This window comes from Myxocyprinus asiaticus, chromosome 46 (genome assembly GCF_019703515.2).
Source record: "Myxocyprinus asiaticus isolate MX2 ecotype Aquarium Trade chromosome 46, UBuf_Myxa_2, whole genome shotgun sequence".
Lineage (NCBI taxonomy): Eukaryota > Metazoa > Chordata > Actinopteri > Cypriniformes > Catostomidae > Myxocyprinus > Myxocyprinus asiaticus.
This window is the reverse complement of record NC_059389.1, coordinates 16,465,903-16,486,771: the sequence shown is the minus strand read 5'-3', so window position 1 is coordinate 16,486,771 and position 20,869 is coordinate 16,465,903. Positions and strand designations below refer to the sequence as shown.

General features: G+C 38.0%; 2 protein-coding genes across 9 annotated transcripts in view; both read left to right on the top strand.

Annotated features, from left to right (window-relative positions):
- The window catches only part of LOC127436105 (dedicator of cytokinesis protein 4-like), a 100,803-nt gene extending 87,310 nt beyond the window's left edge, over positions 1-13,493 (top strand). For all 3 annotated transcript variants that reach the window (XM_051690039.1, XM_051690040.1, XM_051690041.1), the window contains 9 exons: positions 2,529-2,612; positions 3,033-3,152; positions 3,254-3,381; positions 3,716-3,836; positions 5,656-5,737; positions 5,888-5,997; positions 6,370-6,445; positions 6,550-6,611; positions 10,378-13,493. In XM_051690039.1, coding sequence (XP_051545999.1) covers positions 2,529-2,612; positions 3,033-3,152; positions 3,254-3,381; positions 3,716-3,836; positions 5,656-5,737; positions 5,888-5,997; positions 6,370-6,445; positions 6,550-6,611; positions 10,378-10,782 — 1,188 coding nt within the window. In that variant the 3' untranslated portion in view covers positions 10,783-13,493. The remainder of the gene's footprint in view (positions 1-2,528; positions 2,613-3,032; positions 3,153-3,253; positions 3,382-3,715; positions 3,837-5,655; positions 5,738-5,887; positions 5,998-6,369; positions 6,446-6,549; positions 6,612-10,377) is intronic.
- Positions 13,494-16,370: 2,877 nt separating this feature from the next.
- LOC127435794 (mitochondrial inner membrane protease subunit 2) overlaps positions 16,371-20,869 on the top strand; it is a 139,829-nt gene continuing 135,330 nt past the window's right edge. For 5 of the 6 annotated variants that reach the window (XM_051689502.1, XM_051689501.1, XM_051689498.1 and 2 more), the window contains exon 1: positions 16,371-16,453. The gene's annotated coding sequence lies outside the window, so the exon portion shown is untranslated. Of the gene's footprint in view, positions 16,458-20,869 lie in introns of all 6 variants that reach the window. The other variant, XM_051689499.1, reaches the window with a different exon arrangement.

Below are 20,869 nucleotides of genomic sequence, written 5' to 3'. Positions count from 1 at the left end.
TGGTATACAGGGAGAACAGTAGTGGGGAGAGCATACATCCCTGGGGGGCACCAGTGCTGATCGTGCATGTGCTGGAAGTGAATTTCCCCAGTCTCACTATCTGCTGCCTGTCTGTCAGAAAGCTGGTGATCTACTGGCAGACAGATGTGGGAACAGAGAGCTGGGTTAATTTTTTCCATAGGAGAGCTGGGATGATGGTGTTGAAAGCCGAACTGAAGTCCACAAAAAGGATCATATGTCCCTGGTCAGTCCAAATGTTGCAGGATATGATGCAATCCCATGTTGACTGCATCATCCACAGACCTGTTTGCTCTATAAGCAAATTGAAGGGGATCTAGAAAGGGTCCAGTGATGTCCTTCAGGTGGGCCAACACCAGTCTTTCAAATGACTTCATGACCACAGATATCAGAGCGACGGTTCTGTAGTCATTAAGTCCTTTGATCTTGGGTTTCTTTGGGACAGGGATGATAGTGGAGCATTAAAGCAGCAGGGAACTTCACACTGCTCCAGTGATCTGTTGAAGATCTGTGTGAAGATGGGGGTCAGCTGGTCAGCACAGGATTTTAGACAAGTAGGAGAAACACCGTCTGGGCACTGTGCTTTCCTTGTCTTTTGTTTCCGGAAGACCCGGCACACCTCCTCTTCACAGATCTTAAGTGCAAAGTTGAAATGCGGTGGGGGGGGAGGGGATCTGATTATACAAGATATTATCCCCGCTTCAGTAAGCATCCTCTTTGGCATGATGAAGCTGTCTGAGTTTTCCTGTAAACCATGGTTTGTCATTGTTAAACGTTAAATAAGTCCTAGTAGGAATGCACATATCCTCACAGAAACTGATATATGATGTTACAGTATCTGTGAGCTCATCCAGATTGGTGTCTGCAGCTTCAAAAACACTCCAATCAGTGCAGTCAAAGCATGCTTGTAGTTCCAGCTCTGCTTCATTGGCTCATCTATTTACAGTCTTTACTACAGGTTTAGCTGATTTTAGATTCTGCCTGTAGGTTGGAAGAAGATGAACCAGACAATGATCAGAGAGTCCCAAAGCTGCTCTAGGTACAGAGCGATATGCATCCTATAATGTTGTGTAGCAGTGGTCCAGTAAATTTCTGTCCCTGGTGGGGCATGTAATGTGCTGTCTGTATTTTGGCAGTTCACGGGTGAGGTTGGCTTTGTTAAAATCACCGAGAATAATAATAAGTGAGTCCGGGTGTTGTTGCTCTGTGTCTGTGATCTGATCAGCCAGCTGTTGCAGCGCTGAATTCACGCACACGTGTGGAGAAATATAAACACTCACCAGAATAAACAAGGAAAACTCACATAGCGAATAGAAAGGCTTACAGTTGATAATGAGCACTTCCAAATTAGGACAGCACATCTTCTTTAACATAGTTACATCTGTACACCAACTTTCATTGATGTAAAAGCATGTTCCACCACCTTTCATTTTCCCCATTAACTCCGCAATGTGATCCGCTCTGAACAGCCGAAAGCCCAGCAGATGTAATGCACTGTCCGGAATGGCTTCACACAGCCATGTTTTTGTGAAGCACAAGGCAGCAGAGTTTGAAAAGTCCTTGTTTGTACGGGTGAGGAGATGTAGTTCATTCGTTTTGTTAGGGAGAGAGCGGGGATTCGCAAGATGAATACTCAGCAGCATTGTTCGAAAGCCGCGCTGTACAAGCTTGACCAGTGCGCTGGCTTGCTTCCCTTGCCTGCGTCTCATAGCGTGCTTAACACAGCTGTGCCTCTGACTAAAATGTCCAGCAAAACATCTGAATAGTCAAAAAACTGGAAAAGATTGTCTGGTATGTGCTGCCGCATGTTCAGCAGTTTGTCACTGGGAGAACTGATTGGAAAAAAATTACTAAACACAGGACAAACAAACAAAAACAACAAAAGAATTGGAGAGCTCCACACCGAGACGGCCATCTGCGGTGCCATCTTCCAATGAAATGGAATGGCACAGACACATGAATATGAGCATGCTAGATTAAATAAGAGTTGTGGAAACATTCCCTCAACGTTTTTGTAATGTTGCTGTATTATTTCTCAGAAATGTGTAGGAGTGCATGTTAACAGCACAGAAATGGCTTAGAGACATGAAGTGAATTTTACAGTATTAGATTGTGTGGGTTTATTTATTAACCCAGATTTCCTTGAAAGTAATACCGTATCCTAACCAGACGAGATTAGGTGCATTCCACACTGAACGCAAAACTGCTGCGCGATGCGGCACAGTCACAGACTTGTGTAGAAGCAAAATTTACTTATGAGAAGCAAAATTTTGGACCAATCCGAGTTCAAAGTGGGCAGGGCTACCAGTGCAACACCCCAGAAATAGAAACCAAATGATCGACAAAATGTCACTTCTCACGATCACAGCTAGTTAGAACAAATATATGGAAAATATACCTTTTATTCTGTGTCGCTTTAACGTGTAGCATCTAGTTAGGACACGGTGTGAAGCTTCCATTTGACTAAACGCAAATGATTGACAGGTCGCTTTATGCATGTTCTCTTGCAGGCATTCTTTGCGAAAGATTACATCGCAAATCATCCAGAGGACGGAGAAAAAATTACTCGTCTTAGGGAACTGATGTTTGAACAGGTACTACAACGGAAATTTTTATTATATACATTTTTCTTGTTATGCTCTACTGTAAAATGTTTAAATGTCTAAAATAAGCTGGATAATGAGTTTGTGCAGACTGCAGAGTAAGGTGCTCACAATCCGTAGTGATGTTCGATTTGGGAATGAATCATTCTTTTAAATTTGTTTTCAATGAATTATTGATCAGACCTGTTCGCAAATGATTCATTAGCAAATTGGTCTGAATTTAAATAATTTAATTCTTAGTAATCACAAATTACTGGAAAAGTCATGGAAATTCCTTCAAAAACAGAATTAAGAAGTGTCAAACATTTTAGTTATGTAAAAAGGCACTCAAATAAAAAACTCAGGCAGTGTACTGTATGTAAATGTTTTGTTTGTTCTAATAACAATAAAAAATTCTCTGTCTGCAAACAGGCCCATATTTTGGAATTTGGTTTAGCAGTGCACGAGAAATTCGTCCCGCAGGATATGAAGCCGTTACATAAAAAGCTTGTAGACCAATTTCATGTAATGCGCTCCAGTCTGGGAATTCAAGTATGTTTGCATACACATTTATTTTTACGAAATGCTGGTATTACATTTTCAACCAGAAATAGTGAACCAGAGTCTAAACATTTGTGTATTTTGGTGTTCAGCCGCAAGAGTTTCCTGCTTACGTACGAGTTAGTCCATTGCATTTAGCCAATGGCAGTCCGCGCACCTGTAGGACCCCTGTACCTAATACCATCAGCCCAGAAGGAGGCAGAATTGTGGCAAGACGAAGGTTTGTGTCATGTTAACTAGACTGTTGGTAATATGTTCCTTGTTTGGGTTTTTATTAGGATTATTGAGACACATGATAAAATGCTTTAAAACAGAGACACATAGGGGCAGGAAGGAAAAGAAAAAGATAGATATACTGACTACTTACTTGTTTGTCATGTGAAAAGTTGGATTAACTGTGTGTTTTATACAGATCAAATCCCAGCCAAGTAGTTGTGATTTTGGGATGTTCATACAGTATATCAAGTTTTTAGATTGACAGTTCAGAATACACCCACACGTGTGCTGAATTTTTCCTCACTTTCTTGATCTTGTGTCTTTCACTTCTCTTTTAGTCCGCTCAGCTATCCAGCCGTCAACAGATACTCCTCATCCTCATTGTCATCACAGGCCTCAAACGAAGTGAGCAACATCACCGGCCAATCAGAGAGCTCGGATGAGGTCTTCAACATGCAGGTGAGAATTCCAATGGAACAACAACTACAATATTTTAGTTACATTATTAAATTACATGTTTAATTAGTTTATGCTTTTAAGCTTGGATGGGCCCACTGAGAAAAAAATAATTCTCAAAATATTAATAACTACAGTCTTGATCAACACAAAATAGGTATCATTATAAAGCTTAGTACTTCACAGTGCATATAGGCATTATGACCAAAACTGAATAAGTGTTTTGAAATTTGCTGACAAATCAAAAGAGCTCAATTTTGATAATTTATGAATAATTTTGCACTGCACATTTTATTGTAATCATTAAAAACATCAAACTGATTAAATAGCCATGTGTCATATGTTGTTGGAAAGCTTTCAGAGAGTAGAATACAACAGCCTATTTGTTTTATTCACAGACAAAATATAGTGGGTAATAGCGAAGTATAAAACATTACATCTGCCTCATATATGTTACATGTAAAAGGTGTTGCTTCTATGCCGCTTTTTCACCAAGAATTTCACAAAAAATAATTGGAACATAAAATATCACATACCATGACAATAATCTTTAAAACGAGCCCACACACACAACATAATTGGATGCATAGATCATCAGATAATCCTCACGAAGCCCAATATGCACACAGCACATAATGTGCTATCTGGCTAAAAACACGCTAGCTTATCTGGATGAGATGATTTCATCAGAAATGATGCAGTACGTTGTCCAATGTCATGGAATGCTAAACCAATCATATTAGGATTCAGATCGCTGCAACCAGAGGTGGAAGTCATCCAAATATAGGATAGTTCACTCTAATTACATATGGCCAAAAGTATGGCACAAAGTACATGACACAGACTTAATTATGACTCAGATGACACAGAATGGAACTGAATGAGCTCTCATTACTCGTGCCTGCATGCTTTGGAGAGAGAGCTTACCTTTAGTCATTGTTTTATTTACATGTGTAAATAGTTCTTATGTACAATTATTTAGTTTGATTTGTTTGGAGATGTTTTTGGACACTAGGATAAATAATTTTTGTAATGCTATAACATTTGATTGCAGTTACAGGTGCCATGATTGGGATTAAAACAAAGCAGTTTTTCAAAACTACCTTACTGACACCCTGAGATATACAGTATAATGTCAAATTGGAAAAATAAGAAAAAGAGTCAAACGTTTTTTTGTGATTTTTCAGTGGTTTCTTAGGCTGATAGTCTCAGAATTTATCATAATCTGTATAATTAAAAAACTGGAAAAGTTTTCTTCCCAATTATGCCAAGCACTTGCCCCTTAAGCCTTTAATTTTGGGTATGCCACTGAAACAGGAAATCTTTAAAAACACCCAGAGATCTTAAAGGGTTATACTATTTCACAGCTGTCTGGTAAACTTGATTCTGAATGGTCGATTCTAGCATTATGTGGTCAAAACTTGTTGTATAATGACCGCTAAACTTTGATTGACCATTGTCCCAGGCAACGTTTTCCTACATAGCTGTGCTAGTTCAAGTCTTTTTAATCACTCTGAAGTCTCTTTGTTCTCACATATATAAACTGTAATTTAAACTTAAATCAGTTTTTCATGTTTATCTGTTTATTTATTTGTAAAGTGGCCATGTAATAAGTGGGATAAAATACAGTCAGCCACTCACTATTGCTAAATAACCCCTTTTGGGCTTACATTTTTTAGGTAACCGCTTTGCGGTTTATTTTGGGATAATTGTTTGGTCTGGGTTTATTTTGCGATAACGATCAGGTGACACATACTGTATACTTCATAAAGAGGAAAAAAAAAACACTTAATAACGTAATAATTATTATTTTTTTTTTCAGCCCAGTCCGTCTACCTCAAGTCTCAGCTCAAATCACTCTGGTTCACACAATGTAAACAGCTCTGCCCCCTCCAGCAATAGAGGTGAGTGGGGTCAATTGACTATAAGCAATATGGCACTCGAAAGCAAGCCATGCTTACAGCAGCCCACAACATTATTGCCATTGTTTCATAGCATTGCCTCATTTCCTCTATTATTTTGTATCTTTTCAACAAAATGTTTCTCTTCATTAGCCTCTCCGCTGCCGTCTGACAAGCACAAGCACTCCAGAGATAACACCTGTCTCTCTCCACGGGACAGACTCTGCAGTGGCATGTTTCCCAGCCCTCTGGATCCCACACAGGTCAGTGCAGTTCTGCCTGTGGTAGAGGTGTGCTTCTATGACCTCTATTTAAAAGACAACATGATACAACTTTCACATGCCATATAAATTCCATATGATAAATTCTTTTTAAAAATCAGGTTGGTTCATGTTTTAGAGTTGGTGAAAGTACACTTTTATTAATGCAATTTTGTTTTTCTTAATAATAACACGCACTAATGAATCGTGCACAATGAGGCAATAGACATTTAAGAAAGTTAGTTCAGTTCAGGTTAATTTGGATATCATGTTATCTTTAAATAAAGTCTAGTTCACAGTGTTCTGCAAACTTCTACAGAGAAAGACAATATTGCAGGTGTGTAATTTTTTATTTAATTTTTTTACCTCTTGCAGAGGATGATTCCATTCCAAATCCCTGTGGATACAGCATTAGCACGCTGTGAACCCAATCTACCCACACCTGAGATGGGTATTGTCAGCTTTCTGCTATGAGATAACACTTATAGTTACACCAGAATTGGTTATGAATCAATTCATGACATGCTTTTTTATTCCTTTGTGTGTGTTGAATAGGATCTCTGTGCAAGAATGTTAGGTCACTTTCTCCCATGCCAACAGCAAGGTCCCCTCAGAAGGTGAGTGTTTAATTATGCTTAATTTACTCTATGCTAGCTGTCGTATTCTATTTGCTCTAGAACCATGCACTTATATACAGTTTAGATTAGTTGTTATTACAACCATTGTACTGTATAGAGGCCTCAAAAAGTATTCGGACACTTAAGCCACATGGAAAAATGTATGAACATTGTATTGTCGTTGCATTAGATCAAGCCAAGTGTCATCTGCAAATAAATGATGCTAGACCTTTTCTCAGAGCTAACTTCACTTGTTTGAGCTATTTTGCAATTACTTTTAACCATCTAGTCCTAAGATAATTTTTTGTGTGTGTGTATGACAGTGTCAGAAATTAACTTTTTCGTTAAGGGGCAATATTTTCTGTGATTTTCAGGAGCATTTTTTCCCTTTATGAGAGCATTTTTTTTGGTAACCATTTGAAACATAAACTGTCTCATCCATTTATGTCAAGTACTTAAATTCAACAAATTGATTCATTAATATAAATTCTTAAGACTGATTATGAAATCCACATCAATTGATATTTTATGACATAATTTGTATAACTAGGATTATAATAGAATATTAAGAACTAGGTTAAATTAGGCTTTAAAAATAAAAAACAGATTTATTCTTTATGAGGGCTTTTTTTTTTTTTTTTGCCCCCACATTTTGAATTCCGGGGGCATGTTTGTCATTTTATGTGACATTTTTGCCCAGAGCCCCCCTAAATTTCTGACCCTGATGTATGAAATCAGTTCCCCTTAAGTTAACACAGGTGTCGTAGCAGAGTAACCACATATTTAGTTCTTATATTAACTATTGACATGTTCCACTAATGTTTGAAAACAAAAAAAGAGTCCAAGTACTTTTTGTCATAATTTTTTACCAGTATATCTGTTGTTTTATCATTTAAAATATAAAAACGAGAAATCTTTTAAAAATCTAGTTTAAATCACATACTTACATCAAGTTTGTGTCCATGTTGGTTTCCTACATCTATGAAAAACATTTATTTAAAAAAAAAAAATATTCTTTTTTTTTTTAAATGTCATATGGTGTAACCATCAAGTTAAAGGTATTAAAATACTTTCCTTGCACTTTAAATACACAGGAGTGTATTTAAACTAGTGCTGTCAGTTGATTAAAATTTTGAATCGCATCATTTTTCTTAGTTAATCACATATTTTGAAAGTGCTGAAATTTGAGTCTAAATATACTTCTTTTCCTGTCAAACTGCATTTATTTCCTTCTTAGGAAAGAAAACAAAACAATATGTAACAATATAATGCTTTATTAATATTTTCCAAACATAGCCTTCCACAGTATACAGATAGAAATGCACTAAAATAACACCAATTCAAGTAACAATTTTATTTATTTATTTTATTCCCTTTTCTCCCAATTTTTAATGCCCAGTTCCCACTACTTAGTAGGTCCTTGTGGTGGCACGGTTACTCACCTCAATCTGGGTGGTGGAGGACAATTCTCAGCTGCCTCCGCTTCTGAGACTGTCAATCCGCGCATCTAATCACGTGGCTCGTCGTGCATGACATCGCAGAGACTCTGCATGTGGAGGCTCATGCTACTCTCTGCGATCCATGCACAACTTACCATGCACCCATTGAGAGTGAGAACCACTAATTGCGACCACAAGGAGGTTACCCCATGTGACTCTACCTTCCCTAGCAACCAGGCCAATTTGGTTGCTTAGGAGACCTGGCTGGAGTCACTCAGCACACCCTGGATTCGAACTCGTGACTCCAGGGGTGGTAGTCAGCGTCAATACTCGCTGAGCTACCCAGGCCCCCCAATTCAAGTAACATTAAACATTTCCCAAAGTCTAAGTGGGAGTTTGACTAATTGAAAGAACTAGTCTCCCCATAGGTTGCATTTTCATTGCAACGGGCATTAAATCTCTTAAACTCTCTTCCTCCACAATATTAATCAGCCGGCAGACTGTGGCTATCCACTTTGTTACAGCAATCGTGAAGCTGCGTTCATGATTCACGTCAGGGTGTCAAGTGCCACCTTGAACTCCACATGAAAAGCACATGCAGACAGAAATGTCTCATTTTGCGTTTTGGGGATAGTTTAGACCAGGGGTGTCAAACTCAGTTCCTGGAGGGCCACAGCCCTGCAGAGTTTAGTTGCAGCCCTGCAGAGTTTAGTTCCAGCCCTGCTCCAAAATGCCTCCTTGTAATCTTCAAGCACTCCTGAAGACATTGATTAGCTGCTTCAGGTGTGTTTTAATTAGGGTTGGAGCTAAACTCTGCTGGAATGTGGCCCTCCAGGGACCAAGTTTGACACCTGGTTTAGACTTTGAGTAATTAAAATTACTTAGGCTGAAAAATCTGGGCTTGTTTTGTACAACAAATAGCATTCATTTCCCCATCACTTTATCACTGACACTAAATCACTGCTGTGTGTGTGTTTGTGTTGTGTACGTCAGTGTAATGACACCGGGTGGACATTACAAAAGTTCCGCCCTTCCAGCCAATGTTTATGCTGTTAAATTATGCTTTATTAACAGTAAATGTGTCAGTTGTGATTAAGAAAAATGTACGTGTTAAACTTTTTTAATTAATCGCATGCGTTAATGTGTTAATTTTGACAGCTCAAAATTATTTCTTTTTAAACATACTTTTCAAGGTAAAAAAAAGTATTTGTATTTTTACATTTTTGAGTCACGAATATCAATACGTTTCTTTGGGTTACTCCATTTGACCTTTGATTTGGTGAAAAAAAAAGGTTTTCAAATAATAATATTATTTTTAAACAAAATTGTTTCACTGCTTCATTTTTAAAAATAAATAATAATAATAGATTGTTCCAGTCTACAAGAATTTTAGCTTTTAATTAGTCTCCAAATAGTTACACTGTTTAGAAGTTCTTAACTTTAAGAAAAAAATAAATATCAAAATGACTTTCAGAAACGGAAAACATTCATCATATAAGAGGTGTATTCAAGTAATTCTCTTTTTGGGGCCACTGTATGTTCATATTTGGATACACGTGAACTATTGATGTATTATACATTATGCACCGATCAGCCACAACATTAAAACCACCTGCCTAATATTGTGTAGGTCCCCCTCGTGCCGCTAAAACAGTGCCAACCCGCATCTCAGAATAGCATTCTGAGATTATATTCTTCTCACTACAATTGTACAGAGTGGTTATCTGGGTTACCAGAGACTTTGTCAGTTCTAACCAGTCTGGCCATTCTCTCTTGATCTCTCTCATCAACAAGGCGTTTCCGTCCACAGAACTGCCGCTCACTGGATGTTTTTTGTTTTTGGCACCATTCTGAGTAAACTCTAGAGAATGTTTTGCGTGAAAATCCCAGGAGATCAGCAGTTAAAGAAATACTCAAACCAGCCCGTCTGGCACCAACAACATGACAAGGTCCAAATCACTGAGTTCACATTTTCTCCCCATTCTGATGGTTGATGTGAACATTAACTGAAGCTCCTGACCCGTATCTGTCATGATTTTATGCACTGCACTGCTGCCACATGATTGGCTGATTAGATAATCGCATGGATGATTGTTGGTGCCAGACATCTCAGAATGCTATTCTGAGATGCGGGTTGGCGCTGTTTTGGTGGTATGAGGGGGACCTACAGCACACAATATCAGGCAGGTGGTTTTAATGTTGTGTCTGATCGGTGTATAATGTTTGTCAAAGACCTAAGTTATTATAAAGTGTTACCACATGACCTACATATTTACAATTAACATCATGTTTCATCATGAATTTTGCCCTTGAATTTTGTTCTGCAGTCAATGGTCCCACCCCTCACACCCTCCCCAACCGACGGCTTGCCGATGGGGAGCCTGGCATCTCACTCACCCGCCCGCTCTGGCAGCTACAGCAGTGGCATCTCCTCCCTCAGCCGCTGCAGTGTCTCTGAAACCTGCGGGATCGACCTCCCGCAACCCGACCCTCCTCTGCCCCCCACTGTTCCCACAGATGCGCCCATTCGCCGCGGCAGCAAGACCCCTCCACCCTACAGTGTCTACGAACGGAACAATCCCCGCCGGGCGACTCCACTTCCCCACAGTCTGTCAGTGCCGCCCAGTACTGACAACCCCAGTCTGACCGCGAAACCCCAGCTGAATCGCACGCAGCGAATTAATTCAGAACCTCGCCACCGGCCCACCCCCAGAAAGGTCTCCCAGCTGTAGCATGTCAATGGGACTACTTTTTCGGAAAAACTGGGACTACTTCTTAATTATTTTTTTGCAGTATCTCTTTGCAAAATTACTGTAGGCCAGTTTATGTATCATAACTGGTAATGTTTTCAAAAGCAAGAAGGTACATTTACCTTTTACTATGTCATTTAGTATTTTTCAATATTTTTGGAAGGCTTTTTCAGTCTTATCTAAGCCGAAAGTATGCTTCAGTTTTCTGTTTGTTGCTTCATCTCACACAAAGTGCGTGTTTCGGAACTTTTGTCATCAGCAGTGTCCGCACAAACTATCCACGACCTGGAATCGGATCCACTGATCCAGTATGGACTCACGGTCAGTTGAGTAGACTTCAAAAGTCTACAATGGTCGACCGTGCGTGAAACATAACGGCAAGCAAAAAAACGAAGCTACCCTAGGCTTTACAGGACAGTAGAGGCAGACAGGAAAGTGGAAGAGAGAGAAGGGGAACTTGTTCAGGACGTGTGCCAAGCTGGATTTGAACCCAGATCCTGTGTGCAATCAGCTTTTGCATCTTGCGCTAATGTGCTACCTTCTGCGCCACAAGACGAAAGGAAAACAGAATGTGCTTATTTCGATCATTGATATTTTGCTATTTCAGTGCTTTGATATTACATATAGAATCACAATTTTATTTTACAGTTGCATATATAGTGCTTTGGTGACTATTTTGTTAATGGCCCTTTTAGATGGTGAGTTACTTCTAGTTCAGTTGTATGTATCACACTCTCACCTAAGCTGAACTGGACTGAACTAGACATCTCGCCATCCCTCTGACACACATATACAGCTGGAAATGTCAATGTATTAGAAAAGCCATGAAGAGATTATGTACGCTTTGAAATGGCATGTAATTTACAGCAAATTCTGAAGATCTGGCAGGTCCATATCCCATTTAGAGAGCTCTGAAACCTATTGCTAGCAAGGTATTTTTGATAGAAGTACAAATTCAATGTCTGTACAGCGTTTCTTTTCACACTACTCTTACATAAACTGAGGTGTGCAGCAAGACCTGCATCTCATTTTATCTGCTTTGTATTTTCTGGAATGGCTAAAAGGTGCTACATATTTCTTAGTGTTCTTTTTTTTTAATGTAGCCTCGTATCTACCGAAACTGCCTGACTGTTAAATGTGCCATGTGATGAAATTGTGTGGTCTGCGAGTATTGTGCCAAAGACGCAAGCAGTATTAACTTCTTTGTCAGTGAGAGTAGTTAGGAAAGCTTAACTGAAATTAGCGTGACTGCTAGTGCTCAAAAATGTGCTTCTTAAACTGTGTGCAGAGGCATAGATCAGGACTGCATGGGGCATGACCAGTACAAAGCAATATAACCGTTGTAGTTTGCAGAGAGTGATATAAACTTTATACAAAACATCATCTAGTTCTGAAATGAGTTTCCCCTGCAGCCTAGTCTCATATCAGGTTGCCCTACTGCAATCACTTCTAAACTAGGCCTATATTGGGTAGATTGTCAAAATTGTCTTTTAAATGTTAAATCTGATAGAACTTTTCGCATTAAGGTTAGAGATTCAATTTGGACTTACTTATTTGGACTCATCAAACAAAAAGTTAAAGATGCTTTTTTTTTTTATTCTAAAAAGGAATTCTGATTAATTTTATGCATCACATTTTCATTAAAAAAAACTAAATAAATCCTTACATGTTCTATGTAATTTTACTACCGTTGAACCCCCCCCCCCCCACACACACACACAAAAAAGCTGCTAACAAAGCCTACATGTGCAGCAAGTGTCTGCTTCAAAGTTATTAGTGAAAACATCAAATTCTAAAACATCTGATTCAGTTTAATTAAAAAAATATGTTACTAAGGGAAATTATTTTTAAAATGTCCACATTTCATACAATCTTAATTGATGGTAACAAACAGCTTTTTCACTGCCAACCTGAAAGCCCACAATTCTTTAAATGAATATTAAATGATGCCTATTTGATATATATTTATATGAAGCTTCAAAAATTGCACCAGTTGAAATCAGCCTTTGTGAATTGAGGTCGCCACTTTACATTGTTGATTACTTTGTTGATCACGACTAGACAATTCAAATAGTTATATGTGATGAAATTGTTCACATATAGCTAAAAAATCCCCTAGTGAATTTAAATGAAATTATTTTATAGTTTAGTTACTTTTTTGGAACAAAAGTTATGTTCTCCTAAGTGAAAATACAAAGTGCTGTATTTTTTGCCAACCTAAAACATTCAAAGTGTGAAGAACCAAACTAATGTTGGAATGATTACAAAATATCTACAGATGGGCACTGTAAATTATTTGTATGTAATCTATTTTATTAATGGCTTTGCAGCTACAGTATGTTCCCATATTCCCATGGCTCATTTTAGGCAATCATGTTTTGTAATTTCAATAGATTGCCAATTGTTAAGTCGCAGGACTTCAGCTCTAGCCGCACTTGTATTTTTCCTCTCTTTTTTCTCTCCTCTCACTCTCCTTTTTTATGTATTATACTCTTTCTGTTCAATTTTTTGAACTTGTAAAGTTGTACTTTATATCATACGATGGGATGAAAGTATTCCATATAGCCTGTGTTACAGATTTTGTACAAAAGGTGTTTATATGAAAATGTAACCAGTTCATAGCTTTGAATGTTGCAACTAAAGTTTTTATTTGTAAATGTTGAATATTAACCATCAAACAAATAAAGGTTCATTGATGTAAAATATGGGTTTTCAATGATTATTTCTAATTATTATATCTGTCCTCTGTTTTTATGAAGACTATGTTTCAGTTGACTGGTCCTTAAAAACTGCAATCAACACTTATAATCATTTACCATGGCCTCTGTTTGAAGGCATTCCCATATTAATCATTGGAAGGTAAGTTTCAATGTGTTTAAAGGACCAGAAATGTTAACTAAAGTATGGAGTACTGTGTAAATACCAAGCAACATGAATACGCAAAACTACAGCTGAAGTCTGAAGTTTACATACACTTAGGTTGAAGTCATTAAAACTAATTTTTTAACCACTCTACAAATTTCATATTAGCAAACTATAGTTTTGGCAAGTTGTTTAGGACATCTACTTAGTGCATGACACAAGTAATTTTTCCAACAATTGTTTACAGACAGATTGTTTCACTTTTAAGTGACTATAAACAATTCCAGTAGGTCAGAAGTTTACATACACTAAGTTAACTGTGCCTTTAAGCAGCCTGGGAAATTCCAGAAAATTATGTCAAGCCTTGAGACAATTAGCTTCTGATGGGATGTGTGCTGAATTGGAGGTGTACCTGTGGGTGTATTTTAAGGCCTACCTTCAAACTCAGTGCCTCTTTGCTTGACATCGTGGGAAAATACAAATAAATCAGCCAAGACCTCAGAAAAAAAATTGTGGCCCTCCACAAGTCTGGTTCATCCTTGGGAGCAATTTACAAATGCCTGAAGATACCACGTTCATCTGTACAAACAATAATACGTAAGTATAAACATCATGGGACAATGCAGCAATCATACTGTTCAGGAAGGAGACGCATCTGTCTCCTAGAGATGAACGTAGTTTGGTGTGAAAAGTGAAAATCATTCCCAGAACAACAGCAAAGGACCTTGTGAAGATGCTGGAGGAAACAGGTAGACAAGTATCTATATCCACAGTAAAACAAGTCCTATATCGACATTACCTGAAAGGCTGCTAAGCAAGGAAGAAGCCACTGCTCCAAAACCGCCATAAAAAAGCCAGACTACAGTCTGCAAGTGCACATGGGGACAAAGAGCTTACTTTCTGGAGAAATGTCCTCTAATCTGATGAAACAAAAATTGAACTGTTTGGCCATAATGACCATCGTTATGTTTGGAGGAAAAAGGGTAAGGCTTGCCGAAGAACACCATCCCAACCGTGAAGCATGGGGGTGGCAGCATCATGTTGTGGGGGTGCTTTGCTGCAGGAAGGACTGGTGCACTTCACAAAATAGATGGCATCATGAGGAAGGAAAATGATGTGGATATACTGAAGCAACATCTCAACACATCAGCCAGGAAGTTAAAGCTTGGTCGCAAATGGGTCTTCCAAATGGACAATGACCCCAAGCATACCTCCAAAGTTGTGGCAAAATGGCTTAAGGACAACAAATTCAAGGTATTAGAGTGGCCATCACAAAGCCCTGACCTCAGTCTGACATAAAATTTGCGGGCAGAACTGAAAAAGTGTGTGCGAGCAAGGAGGCCTACAAACCTGACTCAAATTAGATAAGACTGAAAAAGCCTTCCAAAAATATTGAAAAATACTAAATGACATAGTAAAAGGTAAATGTACCTTCTTGCTTTTGAAAACCTGTTACACCAGTTCTGTCTGGAGGAATGAGCCAAAATTCCCGCAACTTATTGTGAGAAGCTTGTGGAAGGCTACCCAAAACGTTTGACCCAAGTTAAACAATTTAAAGGCAATGCTACCAAATACTAACAAAGTGTATGTAAACTTCTGACCCACTGGGAATGTGATGAAAGAAATAAAAGCTGAAATAAAACATTCTCTCTACTATTATTCTGACATTTCACATTCTTAAAATAAAGTAGTGATCCTAACTGACCTAAGACAGGGAATGATTTCTACGATTAAATGTCAGGAATTGTGAAAAACTGAGTTTAAATGTATTTGGCTAAGGTGTATGTAAACTTCTGACTTCAACTGTACATAAAGGTATTTTTTGGTCTACTGAAATGTTTTAGAAAGTCAACCTTCAACACCAATTTACACAACAATACAACCCACCAAAGAGACTGTAATGCAGTCTCCGAATATCCATACTTCCTGAATTTATAGTATTCCAAAAACAGTATGCCAATGGAGTAGTATGTCTGAATCTTCATGAAGCAGTAAACAAGAAATACCCAGATGACCTATTATTTCCTGCGAGATTCTGAAGTGCGGATCAACTGGACACTTTTAATATCCCATAATCCCTGGAGAGCTGAGGAGACATTGTGCTCAAAATGCTGGATTTAAAAGAAAGAAATCCTTTATTATTGTCACACATTATACATACATGCACAGTGAAATTTCTTTATTTTCACATATCCCAGCTAAGCTGGGGTCAGGGTGCAGGGTCAGCCATGATATGGTGCCCACAGACCTTGCTCAAGGGCCCAACAGTGGCATCTTGGTGGTGTTGGGGCTTGAATCCCTGACATTCTGGTTAGTAATCCAGAGCCTTCAACCACTAAGCCACCACTGCCAGAGAAAGGTGGAGAACTTCAAGCGGCATGGCTCTTTTCAACTGTATTCGCTATATTTACAAAGACAGTTGTTCCTTGTGCTTACATGACGCTTGTTTAACATAACCTGATTAGATTATGGGGTAAATCTATCTTCCACAGCCTCTTTATATGGCGCTAATCCATTATTATTATTATTATTTATTTATTTATATATTTATTTATATATTTATTTATTTTGCAAGAGTACAATTTAGAATAAGCATAACGTAGTACTCACACAATATTTTCTAATACAATCTCTTTCGTCTTTCAATCAAATCCTTACTCGTTCAAAATGTATATTCCACCACAGCACGTGGCCCCGTGCGTTGATGACTTGGAGGGCTTTAGGACCATGTCAGCAGCGCGCGTCGTGTCGTAATGGACAGAGCGACGTACAGCACATAACATAAAAGACAGTAAGTGAGTCCTGCAGATAATGGTCATTCATTCATTTAAAATGCTATGTTATGTGTACATGTATTTTATTTTGACCATGTATTATGAAGTTAATCACACGCCCCCTGTTTGCCCTTGTTTACAGTAGTAGTGTGACCTGTCAATACTGCATGGTAGCTATACTAGCTAAACCACGTGAATTTACTCGTGAATTTATGCGAATTTATGTAGAATTATATTCTGTTCAAAATTACAAGAAGCAATGGCACTGTAAGAAAAGGACAACGTAACTATGCATTTACGAATGTTTGCGCTTAGACCGTTTAAATACAGAGTTCAGAGGCTGTATTTCTAAACTTAGCGAGCTGCCCACCTAGACATCATTTTGAGCTCCTAGAGACAGTTCTTGGTGTTTCGAGACAAGTTTTTAATACTTGAACACGTGTCTTAATGCTACGCTCGTGGCGAGAAAAAAGCAAGAATGTGTGATTTTCAAACATGCCCAAAAATGCTGTTTAGGTAGGCAACTCGCTAGGTTTTGAGACATATCTGTTGTATGGCCAAAGCACATAAGTGTTTTACTACACATCATAGTTGGTTCAAGAGTAAAGATCAGTGTCATAGTGTTTGCTATATACAGTAGATCTCAAGTAATGCCAACACGTGAAGACACTGCAATGAAAAGAGGTCAGTCCCCCATGTGGGTGCTGGATTTAGTTTCTAGGTTACTTAATTAACAAAGCTGCCCTGGTGGAGTCATTATGCCCAAGAATAATGAAAAAGTTCAAAACCATAACACCATGAATGCAAAGGTGCAGAGTCTTCAGTTCTAGACTACCCTGCTGCAAAGACCAGCTGAAACCAGCATGAATTTCCAGACTGCTTTATTCTGGTTAGTGCTGGTTAATTTTATTTCTCATTGGCATGCTCTTTTATTATTTAGGAGACATAAAGGGATAGTTCATCCAAAAATGAAAATTCTCATCACTTACTCACCCTCATGCCACCCCAGATGTGTATGACTTTCTTCAGCAGAACACAATCAAGTCCTTTTTTTACTATAATCTCCACTTTCATTTCGCTTTTACATCTGAAAGTCACATGTAGTGCCTGTTTAGTATCACTTTCACATCTGAAGGTGAAAGTGGAGATTTATAGTAAAAAAGGACTTAAATATTGATCTGTTTCTCACCCACATTTATCATATCACTTCTGAAGATATGGATTATTTTTATGCTGCACTTATGTGCTTTTTGGAGCTACAAAGTTCTGGCCACCATTCACTTGCATTGTACGGACCTACAGAACTGAAATATTCTTCTAAAAATCTTTGTGTTCTGCTGAAGAAAGAAAGTCATACACATCTGGGATGGCATGAGGGTGAGTAAATGATGAGTGAATTTAAATTTTTAGGTGAACTAAAACGGAGATGTCAACTTTTTCTAAAATTGCTTTGAATAAATAAAAATAGCCACAAATGAGACAATTGTCAATGTACAAAAAGAGCTAAAACATTTGATGTGGATAACTCCGATAATTAGGTTTTTGGAAGAAATTGATGACAAATGTTTGAGTTCATATCATAATCTCGTGACATTTAATTGCAAATTTTGGAGTCTTTGCAGATATGAGCACAGTTTGTGACATTGACATAGACACAGGTTACTGGGGTCTGTTTATCAGAAGAAAAATTGGAGAAGCAGGAGACTTAAGCAAAAGTCTAATTGAAATGAAAATAGATTTCATTTGTGATTTTTCTTTCCTATGGGGTATATAGCGCAACAGTCTGGTTCCTGAAGTAAAAACCCCATAAATTTTTTCCATAGATGAATTGATTTTCAGCGACAGCTTATAAACCTTTAAAGACTGGCCTACCTTGAGCTCCGAGGTTGATTAGCGGTGGTATATGCTTCAGTTGAAGCCATCAGTCTGCAAACTTCATTGTTTAAAAATAGTGTTTAATGGCTGAATTCACTGTAAACAATTACATTACCCATGGTCCAGCAGAGAAAGCTTTACTAATCAGAGAACCACGGCCAACCAAGCCTGCAAAATGTGCCTTGGAGCAACCGCGCACTCCCATGATGCATTGTGAATGACGTAATCAAGTCGGTGTCTCTCAACCTTAAACTACTTATATATTTGTAAATATCCAAATATTTTGCAATAAACGTAAAAAATATTGTTTCTATACTTAAAATCAACAACCTAAAATCAATAGTTTTATATATTCACATTGTTTTTATTCAATGACATAATTCGCAGTGCTTTATAGGATTGTAGTCTGTGCCCCCATGGAAGACATTAAGTACACAGTGTTGTACCTAGGGCTGCACGATTATAGCAAAAATAATAATTGTCGATTATTAATGTTGATTAAAAAATGTAATTACCGTGACCTCTCTAAGTAAGCAACCGTGCAGTTCTTCAGAGTAGCAGATTTCAATGGTGGATATGAGCTGCGCTCCAGTTTCTTTTGAGCATCTAAGCATTAAATATTGTAATAATGTTTGTTAATGTTAGGACAAAAAATATATATTTTAAATGGATATCTATGGTATAGAACAAATTAAATTATTGCTAAATTACTGCTTAAATTATTAGTCCACGTACAGTAAATAATTTGACATTTTCAGTATTCAAATTTATTAACAGCCGATTTAAATTAACCAAGTTACTGCGTTCAGTAAACCCTTTGGTGCCGAGACAGGGGACCATTCATCCCGTTAGATCTTCAATGGTGATCTTGTTTATGTACGATCATCATTAGATCATTTTTGGCCTCAGTGGGTGCACTTTGGAAATTAAAAAAAGTCATTTGCGATCGCAGTTTGTGCGATTCGTGAAAATGTTAAATCTACTAATACCAGCTGTGTGGCAAATGGGTCTTAATAGAGCAGACGTGATAACAATGACGGTGATTCCTGAAATATGCTATTCATGCCGTATTCTTTATGTTGGCTACACCTCCAAAACACACTTAGAACAGTTAAGCTGAATTGCTGTATTGCTAATTTGTACAAATCAAATTCACATTGGCCTACTTATTAACATGACAAAACAAAACTGTTATTACATTAATAATTTGTACACAGAAATCGAGCAACGCGATAAACTCTCCCATTACAATGACTGCTGTCACTCACTGCAGGTTTACACTGTTTGAGACCTGCATTTCGACGCGAGCTCAATGACGCTCCGCACAAGTTTCTGCACTCTCGCTAATGCTCTCATTAAAAACAAAGCTGTCTAATCAGCATAATAAATCAATTATTTACACCGCGTCTATGCCTTCATTAGAATGGGAGGATTTTATTTTTGACGTTTTGCTCATTTGGAGTGTATTTAACATCCACGTTCATTTTATCTGATTTTCAAATACTTTTTTGCTTCAAATCAAAGTTTGTAATGGTGTGATTCACCTCAGAGCTGGTTGGTTTTGTTCATGGTTTAGAACTCTTTTATGAAAGATTTTTTGAAAAGTCAACAGGAAAAATGAATGGGAAGAATATTTCCGGAACCGACACGGCTGAAAAAGTGGGTGGGCACTGTTGTGCTCTATTGACTAACATGGTCTTTCTAATTAAGTTGGCTGACCAAGGAATTCTTGCTGGTAATGCTAGTTAAGAGTCCTGCACACCAGCATCCAAAACACAACATATTGTGGTGACCAACTATGCTGGTCATTTCATCAGGGTATTGAGAACAAAATAGTTCTAGTAGAAGTTGGTAAAAGTGACTCCGTCCCATTCTTTTGTCTGGTGGTCTATAGAGCACATCATTAATCTCACAACTGCTGTGCTGCAAACTAACGGTCAAGCATTCTTGCTTTAAAAACATATTTGCAGGTGCAGACATGAGACATTTTAATCAGATTTGGTCTGTGAGCACGTTGTTTTGAAATGCACTAATAAAATGCAGAAGACATTATGCTCATGCATCAAGGAAACTTAAAATTGCCTTGCCGAGATAGAAGACCTGTCATTGCCGTTTCATAATGCACTACAACAGCAAGTTAACTAAACACTTTTGGACACATTTGATGACTGGTGCAATTGGTTTTGCTCAGGTATGCATAAATAAATGTGTTAGGCTACAGCTTTGCATTACACAGGTGGCACATTTGACAGCATTACTCGCAGGATAAAGGGTTTTAAAGAAATAAACTGTATGCACATGATGAATCGGTTGTGCTGGCACAAGACCACCATGCACCATTTTGCAGCTGTGTGGAATGGTCACCTAGGTATTATTATAGTGGTGTTTTGCTTTCAAGTGAAGAAAACAGATATTTAATTGGGCTAAAGCTACAAAGAAATTAATCTATGTTGCACACCTGCTGTGGCAACCTTGCTCAAGGTTTTATTATTGTCCTTAAAGGAATAGTTCACCTAAAAATAAAAATTTCCCATGTCGTTCCAAACCAATATGAATTT